The sequence below is a fragment of the Lontra canadensis genome, unplaced genomic scaffold (assembly GCF_010015895.1).
Source record: "Lontra canadensis isolate GAN:19392208 unplaced genomic scaffold, GSC_riverotter_1.0 scaffold59, whole genome shotgun sequence".
NCBI classification, from domain to species: Eukaryota; Metazoa; Chordata; class Mammalia; order Carnivora; family Mustelidae; genus Lontra; species Lontra canadensis.
Window position 1 is genome coordinate 4,697,221 of NW_022631053.1, and position 19,577 is coordinate 4,716,797.

Genomic DNA, 19,577 nt, shown 5'->3' on the forward strand with positions numbered 1-19,577 from the left:
CATTCTCAAGAGGCTTTGGGTTTTCTGCCTCACCCCTATCTCATACCCCCCACTGGGCACCAGACCCAAATGCCCATAGAAGCAGGTGAGTCAGCCCACAGGTAGGTACCTCAGGGTGGCCTCCTCCTCCTCACCCTTTGCATTCCCTCTTCTCTCATGTAGTGCTTTCATGTAGAAGTTCATGGAAGGTCAGGCAGGGAGCGTGAGGGCTTGGCTGGGATGATGGGGCAAGGTGGAGGGGCTGGGACGGAGCAGGAGGGTTGGGGCAGGGAGAAAGAGAGAGCAGGTGGGGCCGAGGGCCTGGCCAGCTGGTTGCCCACTGTGGCTGAGCTTCTGTGCTTATACGGCTCTACCTCAGAGCTGGGCCTCCTCTGGGGAAGCTAAGGTCTCTCCGCCACCTGAATGAGGAAGCCAAGCCAAGAGACTTAGGAAAGGAACTAGGCACAGGACTTCAGAAATTAGGTGACAAGCCCAGTAGGAACAGAACTCTCCCCTGCCCAGCCTGGCCAGTCTGGGGACCTCAGAAGACATCACAGTCTCTGTGTTTTAAGAAAGATTATCAAGAAGCTGTGTGGATAGACAAGAGGCAGAGAGACCAGATAAGAGGCCACTGCAGAGTCCCAGAGTCAGGGACTGGGTGGCAGGAAGAACATATGTTGGTCAGAACTGGATGCTTCAGGGCCCAATGGTGTTCGGATGAGTGAAGCTTAGGTAGGAAGATGCTTTGTTTATAGAGGTGCTGGGTCTCCAACCCTGGGTGTTGGCCCCTGACCATGGGGAAGATGTGCACAGCCATCTGTCCTCAACCCCTGGAAGAAAGGAGGGCAGAGACTGAGTCCTCAGAGCTGGCGTGGACATATTTGTGCTGAGGCCTCAAGAGAGCATGCCCCCCACCCCACATACACTCCTACATACCACACGCGCCGCACAACCCCCCATGTAGCACACACACTGCACACGTACCACACATACACCAAATACCACACACACCACACAACCCCCCCACATACCACACGTACCACACAACAACCCCATGTACCACACACACCACACACGTACCGCACACCATGTATGTACACACACACACACACACACACACACACACAGGCACACAATGTTAGCTGCCAAGGCTGGATGAAAGCCCCATTTTCCTGACTCTCAGCTCAATATTCTTTCAACTCTACCTCCCTGTCCGTTTCACAGGGAAAACAGAGTCCTCCTGACTGACTCCCTCCACAGCAGAAGGACCCAGAGAGGCTTTCTCAACTTCTGAGACCAGGCTTTTAGCAGTTACTTCTATCCAGCCCCAACAGAGAATCTGTGTTCCCTGTGCCCCATGACTGGCCTAGGTCAGCCCCCACAGCGTCTGAAAGTTTCTAGAAAGAGACTCCTGATTGTCTTCCCACTCCACCCCTCTCCCTGCTTTTCTGGTCAGGGCCACAATATATATCTTATCTTCTTCATGATTAGACAAACACTTTGAAAAGCAAAAAGAGGCTACACAAACCCAAGGCAGGGTGTGATTTTTTTTATTTTAGTCTATTTCATCCAGAGCTTAGAAGCTCTTTTGCATCAGTTTTTAACATGAGCCTGAAAGATCTTGCGGGAACCTTCTCTGTTCTGCCACCCACCCTCAGGTCACTAAAACAGCCCTAACACCTCACCTGAGGCCTCATCTGAAGCCTCTGGAAGTACAGTTATTTCCTCTGAGGGCTACAGGTTGGAGGGCGGAATGCTGTGTAATTGCTCCTTCAGGGGGACAGTGCTCTTGGTGTCCCCCTCCCAGGACTCTTCTCAGTTTCACTTCCTGAGGCGCATATCCTCAGCAACCAACGCCCTGCTCAAATCAAGCCCATGAAACCTACACCTTGACCCAGAGAAGGCAAAAGAAGCCCCCCTCCCAGCCCCCAGGGATGGGGGACTCAGGGAGAAGGGTGGTTCAGAGTTTCTGTGGGGAGCAGGGCTGAAGAGTATCTAACTGGCATGCTGGGGCAGGGAAGGCACCAGTCGCTGCTCTCTTATCCAGATCAGAGCTGGGAAGAAGTGCTATCAAGATCTAGCTCGTCCTCTTACTACTGTGACCTTGGGCAGGTTACTTGACCTCTCTGTGCCTCAGTTGCTTCATCTATAAAATGGGCTAATATGAACTAGTTCACAAAGCTGTGGTAAAAATTAAATAAGATACTTTATGAAAGGAAAAATGAAAACAGTCTAGCACCTGGAACTTGGTACTTTTTCAAACTATCATGATAGCTTTTACTCTTTTTTTAAAGATTTTACTTATTTATTTGACAGAGAGAGAGATCACAAGTAGGCAGAGAGGCAGGCAGAGAGAGAAGGGGAAGCAGGCTCCCTGCTGAGAAGAGAGCCAGATGCAGGGCTCCATCCCAGGACCCTGAGATCATGACCTGAGCCAAACGCAGAGGCTTTAACCCACTGAGCCACCCAGGCGCCCCTTGGTCACAAATTTTTTTTTTTTAAGATTTTGTTTATTTATTTGACAGAGATCACAAGTAGGCAGAGTCAGGCGGTGGGGGTGGAGGGGGAGCAGGCTCCCTGCTAAGCAGAAAGCCCGATGCGGGGCTTGATCCTAGGGCCCTGGGATCGGGATCATGACCTGAGCCGAAGGCAGAGGCTTTAACCCACTGAGCCACCCAGGCGCCCCATAATAGCTTTTACCCTTACCATAAATGTTAACCTTGTACCTCAGAGCACCAAATTTTGGAGCAGAGTACCTGGGGTTCAAATACATTCTCCACCACATTCTAGCCCTGAGGACTTATAATATCATATCACCTCCCTGTGCTTCTGTTTCCTTATCTTTAAAATGCAGATAATAATAGTACCCACCTGTAGGTTGTTGAGACTTGTGAGTGAATTAATATATGCAAAGCATTTGGAAAGCGCCTGGCAGGTCATTAATCAATAATATCACCTGTTAGCATTAGAGGACCACACATGGGCTCTTTCACACACTCTCCTACACACTTTCATCCCCTTTATCTTGGGCCAGGCTTTCTGGCTTATGTGCCTGCCAGACCCTGTTCCCTCAGTGGCCGCCTGGAGGTGCTCGGACCCACATGCTGATGTTGTCTGTGCCATTGAAACTTTTGACACTCAGGCCAGTGAAGACGAGTATCTTCTATTGGCACCAGACCACAAGGGACCCCAGGTCTCTGTTCACTGCCTCTCTTCCGCTCCCCTACTCTCTCACCTGGTCCTGTATCCCTGCCAAGGGCACAAGGACTTAAGGCTGGCAGCCTCTTCCTATAGACTCCCCCATGCCCAGGCTCACCCTCCAGCCCAGAAAGTGGGGGCAGGGCCAGGTGGGCCCAGTGCTCACTGCAACCCCCCCAGGAAGCCTACAGCGCTCTTGGCTGTGTGCTCTGTTTGTGCTTCTCTTCCCACCTCTTCCAGCCTTCTACGCATATGCACGTGCGTGCGCACACACACACACACACACACACGCACGCACACCCCAAAGCAGTGTTACATGGTGGAAGGAGAACGGGATTTGGCAGTCTGTTCTCTTGGCTGTGTAAATCAGGCGAGTCACTTACTCTCTCTGTGCCCCAGACTCAGCTTTACCATGGACACAATAACAGAACGCCCATCCTGGAGGCTTGTGTGATGATTCAGTGAAAACTCTCACCAACTCTTTTTTGTGTGTGTTACTTTAATCCTTCTTTTCAAAATTTCTAATTAAATTATATATGAATACATTCGTATAAAATGTATTATAAAATGAAATATAAAACATTTCAGTTTTTAACTCTGACATAATATAGATAAAGCAAATGTCACTTGCATGGCCTTTGCTACCGTCCTCAGAGGTAAGCGACCTTAGAAAGATCCCAGATCTTTTGATGGCTGCCTAGTATTCCATTGTGTATCTATACCACATCTTCTTTATCCATTCATCTGTTGATGGACATCTAGGTTCTTTCCATAGTTTGGCTATTGTAGACATTGCTGCTATAAATATTCGGGTGCACATGCCCCTTCGGATCACTACGTTTATATCTTTAGGGTAAATACCCAGTAGTGCAATTGCTGGGTCATAGGGTAGTTCTATTTTTAACATTTTGAGGAACCTCCATGCTGTTTTCCAGAGTGGTTGCACCAGCTTGCATTCCCACCAACAGTGTAGGAGGGTTCCCCTTTCTCTGCATCCTCGCCAGCATCTGTCATTTCCTGACTTGTTAATTTTAGCCATTCTGACTGGTGTGAGGTGATATCTCATTGTGGTTTTGATTTGTATTTCCCTGATGCCGAGTGATATGGAACACTTTTTCATGTGTCTGTTGGCCACGTGGATGTCTTCTTTGCAGAAATGTCTGTTCATGTCCTCTGCCCATTTCTTGATTGGATTATTTGTTCTTCGGGTGTTGAGTTTGCTAAGTTCTTTATAGATTTTGGACACTAGCCCTTTATCTGATATGTCGTTTGCAAATATCTTCTCCCATTCTGTCAGTTGTCTTTTGGTTTTGTGAACTGTTTCCTTTGCTGTGCAAAAGCTTTTGATCTTGATGAAATCCCAATAGTTCATTTTTGCCCTTGATTCCCTTGCCTTTGGCGATGTTCCTAGGAAGATGTTGCTGCGGCTGAGGTCGAAGAGGTTGCTGCCTGTGTTCTCCTCAAGGATTTTGATGGATTCCTTTCTCACATTGAGGTCTTTCATCCATTTTGAGTCTATTTTCATGTGTGGTGTAAGGAAATGATCCAATTTCATTTTTCTGCATGTGGCTGTCCAATTTTCCCAACACCATTTGTTGAAGAGACTGGCTTTTTTCCATTGGACATTCTTTCCTGCTTTGTCGAAGATTAGTTGACCATAGAGTTGAGGGTCTATTTCTGGGCTCTTTATTCTGTTCCATTGATCTATGTGTCTGTTTTTGTGCCATTACCATGCTCTCTTGATGATGACAGCTTTGTAATAGAGCTTGAAGTCCGGAATTGTGATGCCACCAACTTTGGCTTTCTTTTTCAATATTCCTTTGGCTATTCGAGGTCTTTTCTGGTTCCATATAAATTTTAGGATTATTTGTTCCATTTCTTTGAAAAAAATGGATGGTATTTTGATAGGAATTGCATTAAATGTGTAGATTGCTTTAGGTAGCATAGACATTTTCACAATATTTATTCTTCCAATCCATTTGCGACGACGTGGATGGAACTAGAGGGTATAGTGCTTAGCGAAGTAAGTCAATCAGAGAAAGACAACTATCATATGATCTCCCTGATATGAGGAAGTGGAGATGCAACATGGGGGGTTAAGGGGGTAGGAGAAGAATAAATGAAACAAGATGGGATTGGGAGGGAGACAAACCATAAGTGACTCGTAGTCTCACAAAACAAACTGAGGGTAGCTGGGGGGAGGGGGGTTGGGAGAAGGGGGTGGGGTTATGGACATTGGGGAGGGTATGTGCTGGGGTGAGGGCTGTGAAGTGTGTAAACCTGGCGATTCACAGACCTGTACCCCTGGGGATAAAAATATATTATATGTTTATAAAAAATAAAAATAAAAAATAAATTTAAAAAAATCAACTAAAAAAAAAAAAAGAAAGAAAGAAAAAAAAAGATCCCAGATCTTTCTGTATGCATTTTATAGGTATCTGCTAGCTAGACTTCTATGACATGGTTTTGTGCAGGTTTTTGTTGTTGTTGTTACAGAAAGGGGATTTTATGATGTAGATTTTTCTGCAGCTTGTTCTTTTCTCATGAAAGCCTATTTCAGAGCTGTTTCTGCCTCAGTACTGCTGCCCACAGTTTATTTAACCAACCCTGGTTGCGTGTTTGGGGTTTCCAGTTCTTCATTGTTAGAACCATGCTGCGCCATGGGGCATGTGCTGCTTTGCACACTCACGCCGCCATTTCTGTAGGATAGATGTCATCCATGTGTTATTTTGTTCTGCTGATTCAACACATGGTAACCCCAGCTTTTTGTACTCAGTGCCTGTTTCTTGATGGCTCTGAGTGGGCCTCTGCATGGCATGGCTCCCCATGTCCTCTGGGAGGACAGCAAACATAAGCCTAGGTCCTGGACACAGCAGGCTGAGGCCAGGTGTGTGGCCAGGGGGCCCTGACCAGGTCCAGCTTGGCCAACAGGGTGGACGAGGCAAGTTGAGGCAAGTTGGCCTTTGGCTCCTCTGCCCTCTGTGCCCAGCCGCCTCGGCCAGCGCCCCCCCGCCCCACCCCCGACCTGCTTCTCTATCAAAGTGGGAGACAGATGGTCTGGACCCAGCACTAGGGAAATGATCATTAGCAAGCCACTCTCTTGCTCAGAGATGCCTCGTATGTAAAATAGTGATAATAACACCCACCTCCTAAGAGTGAGCCGAGAGAAAGGATTAGTGTGTGAGAGGGCGACTCAGGGCTAAGTTAGTAGCCTCCTAGTCCCCCCTGGCTCTAGCTGGGACCTTTTAGGCATCAGCGGTCAACCTGGCTGTTAGCGCTCAACTCAGGTCTTAGGCACCAAGACGTTAGCTATGACCAACATAGCTGCTCTCAACCAAGATGTTAGTCAACACTGCTCACCATCACCCAAGGTCATCAGGTTCCTTTCCCCTGCAATGAGTACATGCTCCTAAAGGAATCTCTGATCATTTGCTTTCATTAGACCTTCGGTTATCTAAAGGCAAGCTCCCCGGAACATAGTAGGTGCTCGATAAATATTGTTGGGACTAATGAGTGAAAAGCTGTCAGCTGACTTACAGGTGTGAGGCTGCCATGCTGGGTGGTACCAGGCAGTGCAATTGAAATCTGGGGCAGGTTATCCCACGTTGATAAGCATCCATGGCCACAGGCCAAGGGCAGGAGTAGAAATCATTTCATTCCTCTTTTCTGCACGAGCAAAGCCTGCGGGCTGCTCTAGGAGGCCTCCTGGGTGGGGGTTCCTTGGAGGAGTGCCCTGCACCCACCGTACTTGGTCAGGTCCAAGCCTTCTAGGTTGAGAGATTTAATTTCATTAGCTCACCCAGGAGTGACCGGGCTCTGAGAAATCAACGAAGCAAGCCACTGATTGATAAGCCAGATCAGCAATTTATTAACTTCTGCTGGCAGCATGACCACTAAGCAGCCTGTAGCATTCGAGTCAGTCCCTCTCCTTGCTCATTCTCTCTGGAGAGGGCAAACTTCCGTGGGAATCCAATCCCAAATCCAAAGGAGCAGAGCGAAATGAGAATGGTTGAAGCCACACGCATTCATACATCTACCCTGAACACCACACCACAGTGTGGTCATAGCTGCTGTCCCATTTTGCAGATGAAGACACTGAGGTCAGGAGGGGACGGCTACGGGGGGATGGAACCAGAGCTCAAATACAAGTGTTCTGACTCCAGTCCCGGGTGCTCCTGCATCCTCCCCTCAATGCTGCTGAGCTCAGGGAGCCTGACCTGTGCCGCACAAGACCCCCCCTCAGCCCCTCCTCAGTCATCACCCCACCCACCCCATTCCTTCTGTTAAGCCTACACAGCGTCCCCTAGTAACGTTTCCTCCTCCTTGATGGGCCTCCTTGATGGGACACCTGGGACTCTGCAGCCGCCTATGACAAGCTGTCAAGGGGGCACCCCTGCTTCTGCAGATAACTACAAACCCACACTAGGAGCTAGTGGTCATTAGGTTCTTGCCATGTGTCAGGCACCAGGCCAGGCCCTTTGTGTGCCTCTTCCTCCTCGCAACTTCAGGAGGCAAGCCCACTTGTCTCCCCTTTCCTGATGTGTGCTCAGAGCTCAGGGACACCGCTTTGCCCAGGCGCTCAAAGTTAGTGAGGAGTGGAGTTGAGGCCGCAATTCATTTGGGGCTGATTTTCAAGCCCGTGCTCATAACCACCCCCACCTCCCCACGTTCCAGGGAGTCGTGACTTGATGTCCCGGATGGGGAAGATGCTCCCTATAGGAACCTCTGGCCCCAGGGCTCTAGTTCCTCTCCCTCCATCCCCTTGCCCCCTGCCCCCACCATGCGGAATTCCTCACTTTTCACACCATAGCCCGCACCTCCCCAGGCCTTCTCAGTCTAGCAAACTCCTACTTGCCCTTCAAGCTCCAGGTAAAATGTCACCTCTCCTGGCCCACCTTCCTCCGCTCAATCTGCCCTAATGATGGCATTTACTGAGTTTTATTGTAATCACCCTACGAAGCAATGAGCCCCGGAAGGCAGGCACGGCATGGTGGGGACTCTGCCAGCAAGTGGCCAGCACCAGCTCTTGCCCCATACCTATTTATTGCATAATGAATGTTCCAGAGGACCCAAGGTACACAGGTCTTCCACACACGAGTGACGGAAGAGCAGGGCACAGCCCAGTTAGCAAGAATGTGAATGGATTTAAAGAATTCCAATCCCAGGTGGGCCAGTTCATGACCTTTGAGACATTGGTGGAACTTTTGGGTTTCCTTCTCCCCAAAAACTACACTATGCCTGTGAAGCATCATCTGTTTCTAGGGGGTTCTGCTTCCTGTGCTTGGACCCCAGAGAATTGCCAAGTGGGAGGAGCTTGAGTCAGTGTAGGTGGTAGGAAGACCTGGTGCAGGGGGCGGGGCAGCAGCAGGGCAGCAAAGAGCTGTACCCAAGGGAATCACTGTTCATAGTCTGTTAGGCCAAGAAGGTGCCCTGGGGAGAAGGCTTGTCCTGTCAGGAGACACACTTACCCCCGGTGCTATTCCCGAACAGTGGAACAGAATGGCTAAACCTGGGGCCTCTGGAGCTAGGCTGCTCAGGTTCAAATCCTAGTTTTGCTGCTTCCCAGCTCTGTACCTCAGGCAAGAACTTAACATCTCTGGGCCATGGTTTCCTCTAGGAATAATCCCTACTTTAGGGATGTTATTAGGACTAAGTGGGCTAATGTCTACACAACACAGAATAAATGCCTCTGCTCACTGTTAAATGAAGCGTTTGTTCATCTGCTAAAAGCAGGGCCCTGCGGCAATGGCAAGGAGACTGGGCCTCAGCTCAAAGCCTTCCCGAACTCCCTGCCACACTCACATAGGTCAAGTTCCTTATTATTAGCTACCCTCCTGGGACAATTCCCATTTCTCCTTGATTTCACTCGTAGTAATGATTACTTCCACTCTAGACTCTAAGGCCGGGATCTTGTCTGTCTTATTCTTTGTTTTTTTTTGTTTTTGTTTTTTTTTTTTTGAAGACTTTATTTATTTGACAGAGAGAGACACAGCAAGAGAGGGAACATAAGCAGGGGGGAGGCAGAGGGAGAAGCAGGCTCCTCACTGAGCAGGGAGCCCAATGCGGGGTTCAATCCCAGGACCCTGGGATCATGACCTGAGCTGAAGGCAGACGCTTAATGACTGAGCCACCCAGGCGCCCTTGTCTGTCTTGTTCTTGACTATTTCCTTGTGCTTTGCACATAGTAGGTGCTTGGGGAGATAGGTGTTAATTAGGGATGGAAGGTGTTGGGAAAGTTCCAGATTCTGGGCTATTCCAGGAGGGTCACTGAGCAGCCAAGCAGCAAATGATGGTAGCAAAATTGATGGGGGGGGGCCCAGATGGGGACACTGTGCCCCCTTGGTCGATGTCACAGATGCTGGACCTTCTGACTTCTCTCTCTTCCCCCTTCCCTCAGTTCCTGGCATTCGACACCCAGTTGCTGATGGGTAACCGACGCCACTCACTGAGCCCCGAGGAGTATATTTTTGGAGCCCTCAACATTTACCTAGACATCATCTACATCTTCACCTTCTTCCTGCAGCTTTTTGGCACCAACCGGGAATGAGGAGCCCTTCCTTCCTTCCTTCCTTACAAGAGTGTCCCCCTTGCTGGTCCTCTGTCCCTCCCTGTACTCTCCTGCAAGCCCAGATGTGAAACTAGCTGTCAGCCCATCCTTTGGCCTCCCCTCAGCCCGATGCTTGTCCTCACCCTCTGTAGCTTGTACCCCAGCATTAGGGTCCCCACGGAACTGAGGTCACACCCTCCCCCTCTGTGCTGCTCCTTCCTCCCACTTACATCTCCTGAAGTGGACAGTCAAGACTGGAGGCTCCTCTGGGTTTGAGGACCAAAGGGATGAGTGGGAGGAGTCCAGCAGGATTCCAGAGGTGGGAAAGAGATCTCAGGACCGTAGCTGAAGTTTATACCCCACCGAGGTTCCTCCTAAGGCTGCCCCAGCTGTGTGGGGTACACTGTCCTGTGTACACAGTGACTGTGTCACTGTCCTCTGTTCTTTCCTTCTAAATCAGGCATTGACACTTATAAGGGGGTGTGAGGAAGCTGGGAGAGAAAGTGAGGCTGTTCTGCAGGTGGGGTGATGTGGATCGACCCAATGGTTGTCCCAGGCTGCCCATCCTGGCAACTTTGAGACTAGCAGCATATTCTAGGCACTTGAGCCCTATGGCCCGTGGAAGAGGGACAGGAAGACAGAACCATCTGCACTTGCCTTGGTTTACCCTCCTGGGTCATGAAAGAGCTCTGTTGGGGCAGGAGGTGGGGACAGCAGACCTGTCCAGGGGCTGTAAGGGAGATGGGGGGCAGGTGGTCCTCTGGGAGGTGTGGGCTTTGTAGTAACACCAAGTCACCCAGCCCTGCATCTCACTGTTGGGGGGGGGGGGGGGCGCATTTGAAATTGGCAGGACTGACTTCCTCTCACCCTCTTCCCTGGACCCCCTGGGCTGTCCCCCAACATCGGCCTGAGGCTGAATGGAGTGCGTGGACCCTAGAGGATTGGATGCTCCGATAGAGAGGAAGGGTTATACTAGCTGCTGAACTAGCCCCACTGGGAGGGAATCTTGCCCTGCCCTGAGGCCTTTCCACACTTCTTTCCTAAACTCTCCCCCATCCACTGCTGCCCTGTGCTGGTGGATCCCTAAGCCAGGCCTCCTGAGGCCTCAGTTGGCAGTGCCCATGTCCCTCCCCCTGGCTTCTCTGGCCACTCAGCCCAGAATCCTAAGCGCCCCCTTAATTCCTTATCTCCTTATCTCTTGACTCTGGAAGCCATTCAGCTGATGCTAACAGCCAGAGCCGGTCCTTCCAGCTGGTCCCATGTGATGAGGTCGGGTCTCCTTATCAGCCTCCAGGCCGCTGAGACTCCAGCAGGGTGTACGTCAGCCCCCCAGCCCCCTGCAGGGGAGGGTACGATGGGGCCATACCAGGGGGAAGTGTGCAGCCGCACCTCGCAGCCAGCTCTGCGCCGGTGCGGTGGAAAGTTACCGGGTGGGGTCAGGGAGGTTCAGATACCTGGACCTTCCCTTGGCCTCTCCCTCCAGGGCTCACCTCTCTTCCCCGTGCTGGGGGCTCTTTTGCCCTTGGAGAGAGTGACTAGGTATGTTAGCAATCTGTTTTGACTCTTCCTTCTCCACCCTTCCTGTTTTTAGCTTTCAAGAAATATTGCAGAAGCATTTGAAATTTTGTTCCCCCTTGGGCATTTGAGGAAAGAGGGAAGCAAGAACGGATGGTAGTGTTTGTGCATGAGACAAAGGCAACTGGGAGCATGGCTGGATGCCTACTGTGTGCTGGTCTAAATCAGTCCATTAAAGCAATCCTATAAAGGCAGTCGTCTGCACATGCTGATCACAGAGGGCAAAGCTGAAGTGGTCAAGAGGATTGGGAGCAAGACCAAGGGCATACAGCTCACCTACTAGACTGGGGCTGCAATGAGACCGGGTGGTCAGGCCAGACATCCTAGGTCTCCAGAGGATTTGTTGTCTTCTGTGTCCCCCCTGGCTCCCCCTTTCCCCCCACTACCACCACCAAATTTTGTACTCTGTCGTTTCCACCTTCTAGACACAAGCTGGGAAGCAGGATTCTGGTGGCTGATTCCCAGCCTCACTGCCGAAGGGCTCATGGTATTAAGTTGCGAGTAGTTTCCAGATTAATGAGATGGAAGACCTCGGCCTGGGCAGTGCAGGGAGAGGGACCAGAACACATTTCCCCTGACTTCTGGGTCCAGTTGCCACCTTTCCTCCAAGGTCAGTTCACTTCCTCTCCAGTTCCAAAAGGGTCATTCAGCCCAGGCCTTGGTCATGCTTCCCAGAATCCTCTTGTCCAAGTTCTCCTCTCCCTAGGACAGTTTATGCAGAAATAGGCTTGAGAAGCCGATCTGGGGCTGAGCTCTGAAAGGTTGAGGGAAGGAGGTAAGCCCTCAGCAACAAACAATGTGACTGGGCAACTTGGCATTCTGGAAGCAGGGACAGTATGCCGCAGACTGTCCTGTGAGAGGCCCCTGAGGGATCCAGAACACGCTGAGCCAGCAGCAGAGCTGGGGCTGGGAGCCCTGCTTACCACCTCCCCGCCCCCAACTCAGGCCAGGAGGAGCCCAGGAACACCTGGCTGGGCCTTTGAAGGAGGAAGGGCGGAGGAACAGGAATGCAGGATTAGGAGAAACTGAGAAACCAAAGCTAAGCAGGTGCCACAACCTGCTGAGGAGAAGGAGAACCTGTGGGCCCTCACATTTTTGGCAGGGGAGGGGCTGGGCCAAGGAAGGGGTAGGTTGGATTTTATAGAGCTCGAGGCAGCCAGGAATCTGATCATCTGTGATGTCAGGTCGGAGGTTTCCTGCCAGGAGGAAGGCAGATCAAGAGATCCTCTCCTGGGATCCTCCTGGGGTCCCGGGAGGCACAGGGAATTCCCCGGACTCCTGCCCCAATTCCCAGGCACGTGTGTGGCTCCTGTGTTGTCTGAGGAAGCCCCAGGAATCTTGATTCTTCCTCCCGGGGGAGTCAGGAACCCACAGATACCCTTATTTCAAAAGGTTCTGCCTTTCCCTCCCTAGCCCTCCTGGGACTAGCCCAAGACCTAGCCTTGCTCCCGAGAGCTGGATTTCACGCAAGCGCTTTGCTGCCTCCCGGTGGCCGCTGGAGGGAAAGCAGGGCCTGCTTCTGCGGGCGAGAAGCAGAAGGGCTGTGTGGCTTGCTGTCTTCAGACAGGATTCATTCACGACCCTTCTCAGACCTCCCCAGACCTCTCTCCTCATCAGACTCCAATTGTTCCATTTAGTCCAACCGTTGTCACATCTCTGGGACACTGTTCACCCATCTAGAAACCACCCTGTGCCACCCGGCCCCAGAGATTTCCCTCAAGCGACTGAGGGCAGATACCCACCACCACACACAGCCCCTCTGGCCTCAGCCCCTTCAAGCTGCCCAGGGTCCGAGTCTGTTCCTTTTCCTGGCATCACCTTCCCGGTCCATGACTGACAGGAGAAAATAATAAAATTATGGTATCTGAACCGTTTCCTTCGCTTGCCTTTTGCTTGTCGCCTCAGTTGGCCAGGGAGGCCGTTTGTGAGGTTTAACTCAGATTTGATGTGAAATGTTCATACCAGAGCTCTTTGTCCCCAAAGAGCTAAGTGTAAATTAAATCTCCACACTTATCTTGATGTGGAAAAAGAAACACTGGGGGCACCTGGGTGACTCAATCAGTTAAGCATCTGTCTTCGGCTCTGGTCCTGATCCCAGGGTCCTGGGATCGAGCCCTGCTCCAGACTCCCTGCTCAGCGGGAAGTCTGCTTCTCCCTCTCCTTCTGCCCCGCTCCCTGCTCATGCTCCCTGAGCCCCGCCAGATGAATAAAAATTTTAAAAAACACTGGTCCTTCTGTCAATATATACCCCTTGTAGTGGCTCTTAGGATGCTTGTACCTGTCACCGCCTGGCTGGAGGTGACTTCCAATAGCAGGCCTTCCTTTTAGTTCTGTTAGAAGAGTCTTCCTTATATTGACCCAAAACCCGTGTCCCTAGAAAGAAAGCCTATGTTGTAGCTGGAAGGATCCTGAAGACGGGCAGCTTTAGGCATCACTTCTCCCATGAAGCCTTTCTCAGCCCCCCTTCCCCCCCCAGTGCTCTGGCCATCCCCTCCTCAGAGCCCCCTTGCCCCGTAACACCCTGGCGCATTTTAACCTCTCCTCCTGTCTGCTTGTATGTATGATCCTTGAGCTCCTTGAAATCTTGTTCACCCTTGAATTCATGGGACTTAGACAAATAGTCTCAACAGTGGTTTTTGTATAAATGGGGTAATGAATGAACCTGCTCCAATCCTTATGTTTTACTTGACAGGAAACTGAGGAGCAGAGGTGCCTTGACTTGTCCGAGTTTACACACAAATTAGTGCCAAGAGTGAGATTAGAAGACACATGGGGGTGATGCTTACATTGCCAAGTTCCTTCAGGGAACTTGGGGCCCAGGGTGCCATGTGGGAGGGGGACACACCACACTGATACAAAGGGGGACATTATCTTCGCCTGTGACAAGGTTTTGGCATAAATTCAGCCGCAGCAGGGGAAGGAGCAGGGCAATGTTTAGGGGACTCTGAAGAGAGAATAAATAACACTTATTAAGCACCCACTGTGTACAAAGCACTTCCATAGATAAGAAAGATAGGAGAGGGAGAAGACAGCGGTGTTGCAGGAGAGAAAATGTAGATGACAGCTCCTAACCACTTAGCTCATGGTCCCAAGTAAATGCTCTTGAAAGCAGGCCTGGCAGGGAAGCAAGTACTGAGGAGATGTGGAACAGTGGCGAGGCGGTGGGGGGCCTCCAAGTCAGGGTCTGAAGCGCATGAAAGGCTGAGCCTGGGCACTGGTGGAAGGGGAGGGAAGACGGTCCCTGCAGGAGGTGGGGGCGGGGTTGGAAACACCAGGCTCCTCACCTCCTCCTGCTTCCAGCCAGCACTTCTGTCTGCCCATTCATTCTTCATTAGTTTCCTAGGGCTAGGGTCACAAATTACCACCAACTGGTGGCTTAAGACTGCAGAAATAAGTGATTCTCACACAGTTGTGGAGGTTAGAAGCCTGAAATCAAGGGGTCAGTAGGGTTGGCTCCTTTCTGAGGCCCTGAGGGAGAAGCCATTCCAGGCCTCTCTTCCAGCTTCCGGCGACTGCTGCCATCCTTGCTGTTCCCCTGCTTGGGGCTGCCCTCCAATCTCTGCTTGTCTTCACACAGTCTTTCTCCCCTCTGTGCCTTGAATCTCCCTCTCCTTTCTCTCATAAGCCTGTCATGGATTTAGGGCCCACCATCAATCCAGGATGAGAATCTTTCCTCAAGGTCTCAAGGTCTCTCCTCAAGGCCCTATTTCTGAAGAAAGTCACATTCACAGGTACAAGGGTATTAGCACTTGTACATCTCTTTTTTGGTAATACCATCCGTTCCCTTCTGGCAGCTACTGTCTTAAGCGGTGGCCTCCAACCACGTCCCCCCACCCCCATGCCTGGGATGGTCCTCACACCAAGACTCTTCATTCACATTCCCAGGCTCCTAAGTTAAGGCTGGAGAAATTACAGAGCTGAGCGGACTTAATCCATCTCATAAATATGCCATCTGCTTTCACTCAAGTCCAGCAACTCCCAGCAAATGGGTGTTTGCCCTCTTGCTGATTACACACACACACACACACACACACACACACACACACACACACAGCCAAGATCCTTTCTTCCCAACCTACTATCCCCAAATCCTCTCCAAGTTCTCTGCTTTCCTTTCTGGGAAAACCTTGCCAAAGAAGTGAGCCTTATCCTGTCCCTCTATGCCCCTTTGTTAGCTCCCTTTTCTCCATGCTAAGGAGGCCATGTGCTCCAGCCAAGACATCCAGCTGAGTCCAGTCTTCCAGCCGTGCCCATCAAGAGGCAACCACGGGAGGGAAGAGGCCATTTTGGAAGTAGAGTCCATAACTTTAGCTGTTTCAGCCCCCGGCCATTTGTGTTTTCCTAGTTCTGGTCCAAGATATCATGGAGCATGGACTAACCATCCTTGTCCACATTCCTAATCCACATAACCCATGAGCATAATCAAATAGTTGCTGTTTTAGGCCACTGAGTTTGAAGTGGTTTGCTTTGCAGCAACAGATAACTGGAACAGAATTTGGTCCCTGGAAGTGAGACACCGCCATAAGCAAACTTAAAACATCTGGCAGGAGATGCCTGACAGGCCTCAATGAGTCCAGTAGGGCAGCCTAGAGGGCTTCAAGGAGATGGCAGGTGGAAGTTCAAAGGAAAGTTGAGGAAAATGTACTTGGAACCTGGAAGAACAAAGACCCTTGTTGCATCATGATAGAGTTTAGCAAAACTCTTCTTTGTGCCAATGTAAAAAACAAAACAAAACAAAACAGAGAAAGTGCCTAATGAATGGAAGGATCTGGCTAAGATTTCCAGGCAGAATGTTGAAGGGGCAATGGGCTTATCCTGGCTTTGTATCCTAAGAAACAGGTAGTGAGAGGAATGCTAAAGAAGGAATTATTCTGTTTTTAAGCAGAATTTAGAGGAGACATAAGAAGCCCCTGATAGTCTTTCAAGCCAGCAAAGAATTCTCAGAGTACTAAAGGGTCCCATGGCAAAAATCAAATCCAAGACACTATCAGGAAAACAGAGTCTCCTGGTAAAGATGAGGCCAAAAGTGTGATTACACAGCCTTTTGTTAAGACCTCAGGAAGATCTAAGATGGTGCCTCATAGAATCTTTCCAACAAATAGAAGTACTCCTAAGAGTCTTAAATTTGTTTTTTGCACAGCCTCTTTGCTAGACAATGGGGTTTCTCAAGAGCTTAAAGATAGTAGTCTTCAGCAGCTTTACTGGGGGTCCAAGACAGAGGAGGCCTTCCCTTAGATTTATGAGGGCGACTTGTCTAATGAAGCTGGTTACTGAGCCCCAGTTAGATTCAGAGAAAAACCACACAGTTTTTAACTCTTTGCGGGGAGGAGGGCACCTGGGTGATGCAGTCAGTTAAGCTTCTGACTGTTGGTTTCTGCTCAGGCCATGATCTCAGGGTCATGAGGTGGAGCCCCAAATCAGGCTCTGTGCTCAGCATGGAGTCTGCTTGAGAGTCTCTTCTCCCTCTGCCCCTTCCCCACCCGCTCTTGGCTTACTCTCCCCCGCCCCAATAAATAAATAAATCTTAAAAAAAAAAAAAAAACTTGTATTGGTAGAAGCACCACCAGCTCAACCTGAAAGGGAGAGAAATAATACAAAATGAAGAGGCCGTTGGACCTGTGCTTATCTTGCTATTATACGCTGTGTGTGTATGTGTGTGTGTGTGTGTGTATGTGTATAGGTGGGTGCAGGTAAATAACTTGTCTTTAGTTCAGATTGAGAACAGCCTTTCCTAAGGAACTAAACCTGAGGAGCCTCACATGCACATAGACTTGATTTAGAAGTGATTCTGGGGGTGCCTGGGTGGCTCAGTTGGTTAAGCAACTGCCTTCAGCTCAGGTCATGATCCTGGAGTCCCAGGATCAAGTCCTGCGTTGGGCTCCCTGCTCAGCATGGAGTCTGCTTCTCCCGCTGACCTCTCTCCTCTCATGCTCTCTCTCTCTCTCATCCTCTGTCTCTCACACACAAATAAATAAATAAATATATTTTTTTTTTTTAAAGACGTGATTCTGGACCTCGAGCCTAAGCCTGATGTAGTAGGGGAATGAAACTTCGTGGGATCTTGGGAGGAGCATGAGGCCAGAGGGTGGAATGGAACAGTTCAAAACAACGAGCACAGTTCTTTGACTAATGGAACGTGATGGAAGGGCTACTCTGTGTTCCAGGAGTTCTCTGGCCCAGCAATTCTGGCAGAAGTCCTGGTTGCCCCTGATGCGACCTCCTTGATTCAGAAGCTAGTTCTTCACTGGACCAATCTGTCTGGCACTGGAGTGAAATGCACTGAGTGACCGGACGCAGGTCATACATTCAGCCCAGAGCCACCCTCATGGACAGGGATAGGGAAAATGAGGGGTATCTCCCCAAAGGAAAACCAGAGTATGGCTCCCAGGAGAATGTTGAATGTCAAGCAGGTGAAAACAGCACAGATCTACCTCCTTAAGACAGGGAGCCTGTCCTCAGGAAACTCAGCATAGCAGTATGGCGATGACAGGGAAGTGACTATCATGGGGGAGGTGCCACATGAATGTGGTTAGACAAAGAGGTAGGAAAGTCTTCTCCGAGAACTTTGAGCTGGATCTTAAAGGAGGAACAAATTTTAGTCAAGTAGGCAAGAGAGAAGAGGGCCATTCAGACAGAGGGAACAGCTGGAACAAAGGCCTGGTGTGTGTGCAGTGCAGGGGGCGGTTGGGGGAAGCCAAATAATTGACACTATGTGCCTCTTCTAGTGCGATGTACTAACAAGGACACATTCTACTCATGCAATTTATACCAAAAATTCTCAAAGCCTGAGTCTTATGAGAAAACACTAGACAAAACCAAATGAGGGTTATTCCACAAGCTAACGCTTATATTCCTTAAAAATGTTCTGAAATGAATAGGTGGTAGGGATTAAAGAGTATACTTATGATGAGCCTGGAATAACGTAGAGTTGTTGAATCGCTATATTGTATACTTGAAACTAATATAACACTGTATTTAACTATCCTGGAATTAAAATTAAAAACTTAATACAAAAAAGACCAAAAATTTTTTTAAATGTTCCAAAATGTAAGCTTTTGGTGTTATCTCCAAAGGAGTGTGCCCACTGTTGCATTTCAGTGAGTAATATTTTAAAAGTTGACTTGTTTAATGTTAATTAAACATATAGATACACACATACATTTTACGTATACTTAAGAAGAAGAAAAAATTCTAGATGGATGGATATATATTAAGAGGTCAATTGTGGTTATCTCCAGGTGGTGAATAAGACTTTAGGTCTTTTCTTATGGTTTATTTAGATTTGCTAATTTTTCTATACTGAAAAATTACGTAACTTGTATAATGAATATACTAAATTTTTCTATACTGAAAAATTACATAACTTGTATAATGAATATACTAAAAAGAAAAATTCAAAGAATAGGGGCACCTGGATGGCTCAGTCCGTTAAGTGTCTGACTCTTGTGGGTTTTTAAAAGATTTTATTTATTTATTTATTTGAGAGAGAGAGAGAGAAAGAGAGAGCACAAGATGAGCGAGAAGAAGACTCCCTGCTGAGCAAGGAACCTGATGTAGGGGTCCATCCCAGGACCCCGAGATCATGACCCCAGCTGAAGGCAGACACTTAACCACTGAGCTACCCCAGGCGCCTCACGTCTGACTCTTGATTTTATTTTATTTTTTAAATAACAGATATTGGGGCACCTGGGTGGCTCAGTGGGTTAAAGCCTCTGCCTTCGGTTCAGGTCATGATCTCAGGGTCCTGGGATCGAGCCCTGTGTCAGGCTCTCTGCTCAGCAGGGAGCCTGCTTCCCTTCCTCTCTCTCTCTGCCTGCCTCTCTGCCTAATTGTGATCTCTGTCTGTCAAATAAATAATATCTTTTAAAAAAAAGATATTATTTATTTGAGAGGGAGATAGGGAGACAGAGAGAGCACACATACATGAGCAGGGGGAGAGAGAAGCAGACTCTCTGCTGAGCAGGGAGCCCCAGGGCTCAATCCCAGGACCCTGAGATCATAACCTGAGCCAAAGGCAAACACATAACCGACTGAGCTATGCAGGCGTCCTGACTCTTGATTTTAGCTTGGGTGGTGACCTCAGGGTAATGAGATGGAGCCCCAGATTAGGCTCCTTGCTGAGGGAAGAGCCTGAGATTCCCTCTGTCCCTCTCCCACTTCACACTCAGGAGAGCACATGCTCTCTCTCTCTCTCTCTCTCTCTCTAAAAGAAAAAAAGAAAAAAGAAAAGAAAAGAAAGAAAGAAAGAAAGAAAGAAAGAAAGAAAGAAAGAAAGAAA

General features: G+C 49.4%; 1 protein-coding gene across 1 annotated transcript in view; it reads left to right on the forward strand.

Moving 5' to 3' along the window:
• FAIM2 (Fas apoptotic inhibitory molecule 2) overlaps positions 1-10,132 on the forward strand; it is a 32,191-nt gene extending 22,059 nt beyond the window's left edge. The window contains exon 12 of the mRNA XM_032876839.1: positions 9,575-10,132. Coding sequence (XP_032732730.1) covers positions 9,575-9,724 — 150 coding nt within the window. The 3' untranslated portion in view covers positions 9,725-10,132. The remainder of the gene's footprint in view (positions 1-9,574) is intronic.
• The last annotated feature ends 9,445 nt before the right edge of the window (positions 10,133-19,577 follow it).